The sequence below is a fragment of the Gossypium hirsutum genome, chromosome A01 (genome assembly GCF_007990345.1).
Source record: "Gossypium hirsutum isolate 1008001.06 chromosome A01, Gossypium_hirsutum_v2.1, whole genome shotgun sequence".
Taxonomy (NCBI): domain Eukaryota; kingdom Viridiplantae; phylum Streptophyta; class Magnoliopsida; order Malvales; family Malvaceae; genus Gossypium; species Gossypium hirsutum.
In genome coordinates, this window is record NC_053424.1 from 7,666,523 (window position 1) to 7,677,200 (window position 10,678).

The window sequence follows — 10,678 nt, forward strand, 5'->3', positions numbered from 1 at the left end:
TAGTAGTGGTGAGCATTTGGTAGAATCGAGTTAAAAATTTCGAATTAAATGAGTTAATGAGTCTTATTTTATCATTCTAATTTTATTTGAATGTTTTCAAATCGAGTCGAGTGGAATAGAATTCAAGACAAGTCAAATTGAGTGAAATTATTCGAGTTAAATTAAAAATTAAACATGTCAAATTAAAATCTTGTTATAGTATAACTAATTCTATATTATAGTACATAAATTTGAAATCATATATATTTGAAAAAATTTTCAAAGCAAAATAGGAAAAAAAAAGATACTTTAGTATGATAATCTTGAATCATTAATTAATTTATTTAGGTCCCAAAATTATTATTTTAGAAAATTTATAAAATTTTAACTTTATTTATTTATTCTTTAGATTTTTTATAAATTTTTTAAAAAATATGAATTTTGAAATTTTTATAAATATTTTGAATTTTATTTTTTTTGAGAGAGATCAATTTGTTCAATTTCAAAATTATCAGAGACCAAATGAGTATTTATACTAATCTATTATACGAATTATTCGAATTGTAAAATTCAACTCAAAATTCAAATTATGAATATTACTCAAAAAAAAAATAGAATAACTCAAATCAATTAATTCAAAATTTATTTTTTTTAATTTTTTTAAATTAAATCTAAATTTTCGTCATCCTTAAAACTTATTATCGGTATTCGATTCCATATGGAGAAAACCTGTAAACAGTACAGAATTAATGTGGGAGGTTATCCTGCTTCTTTGCATAATAAATTAAAAATTTCTTAAAAGAACAAAAATACCATTTTGAAATCTGCCAAAATAATAAACGATATAAAAATGGGTTAGTGGAAGAATTGTTGAAATGAAAACAGTTCCATGGAATTGAAATCTGCCAAAATATATATGTTTTATAAAATTTTATTAATTAAAATATTTAAAACAGTTCAGCTTAAGATTTTAAAAAAATTAAGGTAAAATAATAAAAATCTAAATAGCTGATACAGACATAGATCTAAGGAATCTTTATTTAAATGTGTATATGCCAGAAATTTCAAACAATATTTTCCATTTATTATCCCTTTTTTTAATTAAAAATTATTTGGATTTGAATTTCATGGATTTTTTTAAAAAAATTTAAAAAAAATTGAAATTTATATGCTGTGTTATTGATCTTTCCATTTATAACATTAAATTTTCACCTCACTGTGAAGTGGCAGGTGGAGAGCGAATGCACCATTAATTTTTACTTTATACACACACCTATTTATTAATGGTATACTCCTAATATTTTCCTTTTACTAATAGTCTTCTCCCCCCTTCCTTCCATGTCTTCCATGTCTTCAAATGGTTGCATCATCACGTGAATCACTTAATGCATTCCCATTTCATTCTTCAACTGTATTTCATAAGAACAATTATACACCATAATTAAAAGAGCCACTGTCCAACTTAACACCATTTTCTTTCTTTCATTTTTACCCCATCATAGAGCTATCCAAGAAGAAGATCGTAGAGATGTCATCAAAGGAAAGTTATTTCGAGTCAGCTGAATCCCTCTTGTCGGAGGTTAATCACCATGACGACGATGATGATCAACCGCGGAAGCGTGTTTTGGACATGGAAGAGGCTAAGAACCAAATGGTGTTCTCGCTTCCCATGATTGTTTCTAGTGTTTCGTTCTTGTCCATAACTATGGTCTCAGTCATGTTCGCCGGTCACCTTGGGGAGCTTCAGCTTGCTGCTGCTACGCTTGCTAATTCTTGGGCCACCGTCACTGGCTTGGCTTTCATGGTAATTAATTACGCGATTCTATTTCATTCCATATTCCATGTTATGATTTTATTTCAAAACCAATATTCACAGGCTAATTATATTAACAAATCACATTAGTAAATTAAAAGTAACTATTAGTTAGAAATAGGATTGCTTAGGTTTGCATAAATTATCGTCGATTGAATTTTATCTTGATTCATATTAATATTGTTGTCAATGTAGGAAGATTGAGTTTGAATACGCTGAAGTGCATTATCCTCTTATTTGTAGGTTAAGAGAGGTTATGGTTAATTCTAAATATTATGGTGTATCACATGTACTTCATTCTAATATACATGATAAATTTTCAACAATAGAAATAAATGAATTAAAAAAAGAAAACTAATTTACTCATTTAAAAAAATAAAAAATCATTCTACATATGCAATTTGACAATTTCAATTTTTGCATCTTAATTTATAGAAAAAAAATCTTAATTTGATCAACTTTGTTTCAGAGTCCATTTACTCCATTAACTTACAAACTAAAATTTTGATCTTCTTCCATAATGGTTTCAGACGGGGCTAAGTGGAGCTCTAGAAACACTTTGCGGCCAAGGATTTGGTGCAAAACTTTACAAAACGTTAGGAATTTATCTCCAATCATCCTGCATAATCTCTTGCTTTTTTTCGATCATCATATCGATCTTATGGTTCTACACCGAGCCAATCCTTATTTTGCTTCAACAAGATGCCCAGATTTCAGCGACCGCTGCACTCTACGTTAAGTACCTCATCCCGGGTTTATTCGCGTACGGTTTCGTTCAAAACATTCTCAGGTTTCTTCAGACCCAAAGCATTTTGATGCCGCTGGTTTGGTTCTCGGTCCTTCCGATGGGCATTCATTTGGGCATTGCCTACGCTTTGGTCTATTGCACTGATATGGGTTTCAAAGGAGCTCTGTTGGCGGCTTCGATTTCGCTGTGGATTTCGTTCCTTTTGTTATCGGTTTATGTGTTTTTCGCTGAGGAATTTAAGCAAACATGGGATGGATTATCGTTCGAATCGTTTCGTCACGTTCCTACAAACTTGAAGTTGGCCCTCCCTTCTGCAGCAATGGTTTGGTGAGCTAGTTTAACTTGGTCAAATTCTGGTTTTGGTCCCTCTACTATGTTTAAATTTGTGATTGAGTTGATAATTTCATCCTCTAATTTTATAATGTCATGATTTAGTCCAAATAGTTAATACAATTAATTATTCTGATTAAATCTTACGTGGATTTTTTAAATAAAAACACCTTTTCGAGCACAAAAAGTATTTTAATCAGCATAGTTAAAATATTAATTATTTAGACTAATTGATGTTATAGATTAAATCCAAAATTTGTGCAACAAAACCAGATTAATTTTTAATTTGATAAATGTAGTGGAATCAAACGTGAAATTGAAACCTTGCTAAATTGATTTTTTTTTTCTTGGCCAGTTTGGAATACTGGGCTTTCGAGCTTCTTGTGCTGCTTGCAGGGCTGATGCCTAATTCGGAAGTAAATACCTCATTGATTGCTATGTGGTAAGCTTTTAATATTCTATTATATATTCTACCAAATGCAAATTCTGTCCAAACATGTTTTAATTTTCATTCATTCTATCAACTACTCTGAAAAAAATTCAGCAAAACATGTCATTGAGATAAATTTCAGTATCAAAATATCAAATTGGTCAACTTGTTTGCCAGTGAATTTCAATGATGAGTTGATGGAGTAGATGGGTTTAATAAAAAATAAAATATTATATTGAATGTATTGATGCAATCTTACTTCATCTTATTTTAGAATTTTTGAAGCTTTTGACATGGTGGAAACTTTTTTTTTTTTGGAAAGTGTGAATACAGAAGCAATTGCCTACATGATTACTTATGGCCTTAGTGCTGCAGCAAGGTAAGTTAATTAGTCTTTCGAATATTGATATTCATTTTTTTTGGGCAAAAATGTCTAAAGGTCCCTTGTTTTTATGTATTTTTGCCGAATTTAGTCCTTTAAATATCATAGGATATTTTTAGTTCTCTACTTTTTGAAATGTATAATTTTAGTATTGAGCTGAACTTTTTTTTTTCATTAATTTCGTTAAATAATTTGATGGGCTTTATATATATATATATATGTAATGATGTGATATATACTGAATTAGGTGAAAGTAATTGAGAGGTCCCTCTATTATACAGATTGGATCAAATTATTCCCTTTATCATTAAATGGATTAATTAGTCCTTCAATTTTAAAATAAAATATTTATTTGTAGACCCATAAAAATTTTAAAAATATTAATTCTATTAAACAATAAATGATTTTTTTAAGTAATAAATATTAATTCTATTAAAATTTAATATTATTTTATTCTTTTTTATAATATAATGACTAAATTAATCTATTTCATAATAAATAATAAAGGAACCTCACAAGCACTTTCACTTATTTTGTTTATTTTTATTTTTTATAATTAGATAAATATTACACATTTTAAAAAAAATATCACATCATTACAAGCTTTTTAAAAAATAAGACATGTCATATCATTTGAGGAAATTAATAAAGAAAAGTTAGCATCAGTGACCGAAAATACTCGTTTCCAAAAGCAGAGGACTACAGTTATAGTAGAGGGACTAAGTCTGTAAACAACACATAATACAGGGACCTTTTATTAAATTTGACCCTTTTTTGTTAAAGGAAAATTAAATTATATGACGCACAGCACAAGAGTTTCAAATGAACTAGGAGCTGGGCATCCAATTCGGGCGAAGAACGCCATGGGTGTCACCCTCAGGCTTTCAATCCTTCTAGCACTTGCAGTTGTCCTCGCTTTGGCATTTGGTCATAACATTTGGGCTGCTTTCTTTAGTAACAGCCCTTCAATTATAAACCAGTTTGCGTCAATGACACCCCTTCTTTTGATCTCCATAACAATCGATTCCTTTCAAGGCGTCTTATCAGGTATTATAGTTGTATATTAGATTTTGTCATCTTATTTCAATTTTATTAAATTTTGAGATATTATATTCCAATTTTTGAAGTCAAAGATGGTAATTAGTTTTAGTTTATATAAAAACGTTGCAGGAGTGGCTAGAGGAAGTGGTTGGCAGCTATTGGCGATGTGGGTTAACATGGGGACTTTCTATTTCATTGGAATGCCAATTGCATGCCTCCTTGGATTTAAGTTCAAGCTTTATGCTAAGGTAATAGATATAGATACTCTTATTATAAAACTTTAAATTGAATTAGTGTTACAGGTTAATTAGATATCAACTCACAAAAATATTCTCCTTATTATTTTATATAAGAAAACAGATAAATCTCCTGAATCTTGTCCTTTTAGTTTTCTACATTTGTACTTACTATTGAACTAAAACTGAGTACATGTGGAAGTCCTTAATTGGCTATTAATTTATGGTTTGTTTTTATTCAGGGTTTGTGGATTGGCTTAATATGTGGTCTGTCCTGCCAAGCTGGTGCGCTCCTCCTTATAACTTTGAGTAGAAAATGGATTAAAATTGAGATTTCAGAAGATGTGGATAGGGAAACCAGAATTTTTGTTTAATTGGTTTCTTAGTATAAAGGCATGTACTATTTGGGCAATAAGGATGGTAAATTCATATGGATTTTCTTATTTAAGATTTATACTTAATAATTATTGGATGAACTATTTGGAGGATGGAATCTCACACAACAATGTGATAGTTGACATACATCCTAGCCGACCAATTGGAATCAAATCATCATTTGCACACAATATAGAGAATGAATAAATTAAAGAATCTATAGCTACAAACAACAAATTATAAACTTGATTAACTCCAAGGACGCTAAACAATTTTTTTTTTATTAGTTGAAGAAATATTTTAAGAATGACGTTGAAACTACCAACTCTTTCAAGAACAACAAGAAGACAACAATACTACAATTAATATCTAGATACAAAAACCACTGTATAACAAGTACAAGAAAGTATCTATTCAATTCACCACGAAACTTTAAAAAAAAATCTGTATAACCCTACTTTCGTCAAAGCATATCAGTGATTTTATATTAATCTCTTTACCTAAATTTATAAAAAAAATTGATTAATTTTTAAAAGCTTAAATAATAAAAAAAAACCTCTTAAAATAATTAAAAAGTAAATTAAGCTTGAAAACTATACTTGAGGTGTGAATAGAAAATAGCAATAAATTGAACAATTGAAATTAACTTTCTCCTTGAAACTTCTAAAGGCTCATCAAGTGTTGATGTAGAAAATGATGATGTGGTAGATGAGGGCAGTTCTGTAGAAATTTAATTGATTTTTTAAATTATTTTTCAAGTTCTATTTTGCCACTTTAGCAAATTTTTTTTAAAAAGTTCTAAATTTTTTTTAAAATTTATTAAAATTAAAGTTAAGTATGAATTATTTAAAAATTATTAAAAAATTATGACAAATTCTAAAAAAATACTTTAAAAAATCTAAGAAATCTTAAAAGTTCTAAAAAAAATTATAAAAATAAAAAAATTAGAAAGTAAAACAATAATTTTCTTAAAGGGAGAGTAACTCTTTTTGAGAGAAATGGTCACTTTTAAGTGGTAGCATACTTCTCCATTGATGTTATTTAAGGGTATGTGTTCAAACTATACTAGGTGTGAATGCTCAGTTTCCCTTGGTAGTAGATCTGCTCATGGGTCAGGCCATTCGACCCGGCCTAAAGGCTCGTTCGAAATATGGGAGAGTTTGGACAAAAATATAAACTCAAAAAATGGGCTTGGATAAAAAAAAGGATCGTTTAAAAAATGAGTCAGGCCTTAGGTAAGACATTTTTGGCTCGGGTCCGACCCGAATTCAATAAAGGACAAAAAAGTTATTTTTTTTTTGTTTTTTAATGCTATTTTTTTGTTGTTTTCTCCATATTTTGCTACCATTTTACTATTATATTACTATTATTTTGTTGTTATTGTTTGGATATTGTATTAAACTTATTTTTTTTTGTTAATTTTGTTCTTATTTTAGAGGCATTTATTAATTTTGTTAGGCATTTGCTTGTTAAGTTGCATCTATCTTAGTGTTATTTAAATACACATATTTTTAAAAAATAAGTTTTTTGCTTCAGATTTAATTCAGTGTGGTGGAACATTTTCTTAGATTCAAAAAATTTCAAAAAATTTAGCTACAAGCAGTTTATTCCACTACAACTTTTACGTCTAGTGGAGTGGCGTAAATATAAATCATAAAATAAAGAGTGATGAGATTTAAGAGAAAAAAAGAGAGAGGAAAAGAACAAGAAATCATTTGGAGGCTAAAGAACATCTCTCTCCTATTAAGGAAAACTTCAAACTTACAAAGACGAGAAGAAAAATAGATTCGGAGCACTCGACATAAATTCTTCAACTATTTTCTCTCTAGATTATTTCTTTTTACTTTTATTGATGCAAGTTTGTTTTGAATCTCTTTTTGTGTGGTTTTCTCAACTCATTATGAACTAAATTCTATTTTCTTGGAACAATGGTGGATCTTATTTCTTAATTAATTAAATTACTTTCTCTTCGATTGTTTCGATCTTTGATAATTATTTATTCTATCATGTACCTATTTAATCTGTTTGTCTGGCCACCAAGTTGTATTAATTTGAAAATCTTGATTTGTTTTAGAATAAAAAATTAAAGATTAGATTTAGACTAAATAGACTATGATTAACTTTAATAGTGCCGATGAACGAGTTAATTTGCAGCTAGAATAGGAATATACTTATTCCAAGAAATTATAATTGTTTAACTATTTATTGTTTTTATTTAAAAAAACTAAATTGACACGTGGTAATTTTTTCATTGGCCAAAACATGCTATGTAACACAGTTTCCTAACAACTTTTTTAAGCGCTCGTTATAAAATCGACCTAAAATAGAAGAAATTGATACTTTAGGTATTAAATTGGGACAAAAAAATTAAATACCAAAATGAAAAAATAAGAAGCTAAATCGTGAATTAAAAAAAAAATTCCACAACAATTTTCTGTTCCTCATTTACAACAAATAGATTGTTGTTGTAACAAAATTAATTAATTAACACTTAAATAAGCTATCCTAACTTTAAATTTTCTTGTCTATAAGCATCGTTCCAACAATATTTTGTTGAATTAAACCAAAAAAGAAGAAGCTAAAATCTAAATTACACTGTATAAATTCACTGCATAATCGTAAATCAATCCATCAAAACAATCAAACTTCTCTTGTAGTATTCTAAGGTTTCTATCAAATTGTAAATGGGGATCGGGGCATTCTTTAACAGCCTTTATGCTTTCTTATTTGGTGGTATTCTTGGATACCATCTGTATGATCAAATAACATTGCCTGGACAACCTGAAATTGAATTCAGGCAATTTTCTGGGTATATTGATATTGATCCAGATGCTGGCAGAAGTCTTTTTTATTATTTCGTTGAAGCCCAGAATGACCCGTTGGATCTACCCCTCACCCTTTATTTAACCGGAGGTTAACTTCTTTCAATTTTCATTTTCCGTTATGAAAAAATAGTTTTACCAAGAAAATTGATGTTGTGTTCAGGACCCGGCTGCTTCAGTTGGAGATAGCTTTGTTGGTATTGGTCCTTTCACTACTACAAACAATGCTCGCGCCCTTAAGATAAATCCATATGCATGGAACAAAGGTTGACCTTTTTTCCCTTGAAAATTGCCTCCCTTTATTTAAAATTATATAATATTATCCCATATTGTTGACTTTATTTAAATTTTTGGTATACAAATTTTAGTGTCAAATATGCTGTTTATTGATACACCAATTGGATTTGGATGGTCGTACTCAAATACAAGCAGTGATTATCAAACTGGAGATTTTAACACAAGCAAGATTATATTAAAATTCTAAACTCGATATTAATTTTCTTATTTTCTATATTAAATTCTAAAATTTCTTTTTCTTACAGATAAAGACTTGCTTACATTCTTAGTGAAATGGTTTGAAAAGTATTCGATTTTCAAGTTCAGAGATTTATATATTTGTGGACTAAGTTATGCAGGTTCGTTCAATGTACTTAATTGAAACAATTATAGACCAACCTCAATTAAAGATTATATATATATTTAGGAAATTTATTATTTTCTCAGGACACTTCGCACCTCTTTTGGCTAACAGTTTACTGCTATTCAACAATGAAACAAAGACCGAAAGGTTTAATATTAAAGGATTGGCAGTAAGTAAAACACAATCCTTTTCTTTGTTAATTTTCCTAACAATTTTATATTTATTGGTTTCGAATGTTTAATAACAGTTGGGAAGTCCCGTTCTTCGGTATAAGCTAGACGTTATTGCACAATATGAATTGTATGCATCCAAAGGGATGATTTCTCAAAAAATGTACCATAAAATCTTGAAGCAATGCAACGAAACAAATGATGACAACTATTCCAACGATTCCCCAGAATGGTCTGAATCATGCGAACATGCAATGAATAAAGCCCTAACGACTGCTTTTAACGTAAGTTCAGTTCTAGAAGCTAATAAAATGCGATTTGACATCGTTCGTAACCCGTGTAAAGGAAAAATTGAAGATCTAATCGCGGGAAAAGAGGTACAAATCCGGATCTTAATATTATAAAATGCTTATATGAATAATTTCGATGAATCTTTGATTGAATTCGTGTTACAGGTTACCATGGTTGTTAGTGGAATAGATATGTGCATTCCTAATAGAATATATTTCTATTTTGGGATGCCGGAAGTTCAACAAGCTTTTCATGAAAATCGAACCAACTTGGGGTATAAATACTCGGGATGCTTCCAGTAAGTTACATTCATAAATCTCTCTATATATGTGAAATTGTATAAAAGGTCACAATGCTAAGCAATTTTTACGGTAATTTGTGTTTTAATGTAGGAATAGTGGTCTCAATTACAGCATAGCTGACAAACATGTTGATATGCTTCCGACCTTGACGAAAATTCTCGAACATTCGGTTCCTATTACCATATTCAGGTTGGGTTATGCTTTCGACATGAACAATGTTTAATTTAGTATATAGAAATTCACTTACAGTGGTGAAATTTTGTGGCTAACTTTTTCACAGTGGAGAAGATGATGGAGCAGTGCCTATGATTGGAACCTTACGACATGTTAAAAAGTTAGCCAGCGAAATGAACTTTACTTTGACCAAAGATGAAGCTTGGAATAATGAAAACAAGGTCATTAATTGGTTTTATCCCCTTTTTTTAATTATTTTTTTATTTATCAAATTTAATTATTATTATTTCTAACAAATATGATTTAAATCTAATGATGATTAATGATTAAACTGCAGGAAGGAGGATGGCTGTACAAGTTCGGAGATTTGTTGACTTTCATGTCTGTGAAAGGAGCAAATCATCATGTGCCATTGTCTAAACCATCTCAATCTTTATATATCTTCAAAAATCATTTAGTTGAGCAATCAGATTAAATCTCTCATTGAGTGTCAGATTTACTATTCATAAGCCTATCTGGTTTTTGTGTTCTTTTGTTAGTCATATATCATAATGGCCTTAAGGTATTTTTTATTTTATAATTTTTGTTCATCAATAATTTATTCGTGTATATTCACTTAGCACAATTATTTATAATGTGGTTTTTAAACTTAAATCAAAATAAATTTAAAGAAAATGCAGATATGAAACTTGAAATATCAAAGTTTTCAATAAAAATAAAATAAGCACTTAATCCACCTCCTATAAACAGCATATCATAACAAAATCATCCTTAACACAAAGCCGTAATTAACCTGAACGAGCATAATTAACATAAGAAAGGGCAAGTAAAAGAAGCACCCGAATCAAGAAAATAGAACAAAAGAACACTCCAGCAGTCTTCCAAATGATCACTATCACAAAAAACTCCATTAACGTCACAATACATAAAATCAATCTTCGATCT

At 29.2% G+C, this 10,678-nt stretch overlaps 2 protein-coding genes across 2 annotated transcripts; both read left to right on the forward strand.

Annotated features, from left to right (window-relative positions):
* The first annotated feature begins 1,314 nt into the window (after positions 1–1,314).
* On the forward strand, positions 1,315–5,447 carry LOC107917001 (protein DETOXIFICATION 19). Its single transcript, XM_016846391.2, has 7 exons — positions 1,315–1,783; positions 2,323–2,867; positions 3,226–3,312; positions 3,623–3,679; positions 4,491–4,729; positions 4,853–4,971; positions 5,202–5,447. Exons 1-7 carry the CDS (start codon positions 1,508–1,510, stop codon positions 5,331–5,333), a joined length of 1,455 nt encoding a protein of 484 aa, XP_016701880.2. The 5' UTR covers positions 1,315–1,507; the 3' UTR covers positions 5,334–5,447.
* A 3,435-nt stretch (positions 5,448–8,882) lies between these two features.
* Positions 8,883–10,367, forward strand: LOC107917697 (serine carboxypeptidase-like 44). The gene is made up of 6 exons (XM_041075403.1): positions 8,883–8,965; positions 9,044–9,343; positions 9,422–9,555; positions 9,650–9,748; positions 9,840–9,954; positions 10,071–10,367. The coding sequence occupies exons 2-6, from the start codon at positions 9,113–9,115 to the stop codon at positions 10,206–10,208; spliced, it is 717 nt and encodes a 238-aa protein (XP_040931337.1). The 5' UTR covers positions 8,883–8,965; positions 9,044–9,112; the 3' UTR covers positions 10,209–10,367.
* Positions 10,368–10,678: the final 311 nt, after the last annotated feature.

What these genes read in the sequence shown, in the direction of transcription:
- LOC107917001 (XM_016846391.2), top strand. Translation starts at nt 1,508, where the DNA reads ATGTCATCAAAGGAAAGTTATTTCGAGTCAGCTGAATCCCTCTTGTCG. An exon ending in TCACTGGCTTGGCTTTCATG is followed by an intron (nt 1,784 to 2,322) that starts GTAATTAATTAC and finishes TAATGGTTTCAG; the next exon opens with ACGGGGCTAAGTGGAGCTCT. An exon ending in ACCTCATTGATTGCTATGTG is followed by an intron (nt 3,313 to 3,622) that starts GTAAGCTTTTAA and finishes TTTTTTGGAAAG; the next exon opens with TGTGAATACAGAAGCAATTG.
- LOC107917697 (XM_041075403.1), top strand. Translation starts at nt 9,113, where the DNA reads ATGATTTCTCAAAAAATGTACCATAAAATCTTGAAGCAATGCAACGAA. An exon ending in ATCTAATCGCGGGAAAAGAG is followed by an intron (nt 9,344 to 9,421) that starts GTACAAATCCGG and finishes TTCGTGTTACAG; the next exon opens with GTTACCATGGTTGTTAGTGG. An exon ending in AAATACTCGGGATGCTTCCA is followed by an intron (nt 9,556 to 9,649) that starts GTAAGTTACATT and finishes GTTTTAATGTAG; the next exon opens with GAATAGTGGTCTCAATTACA.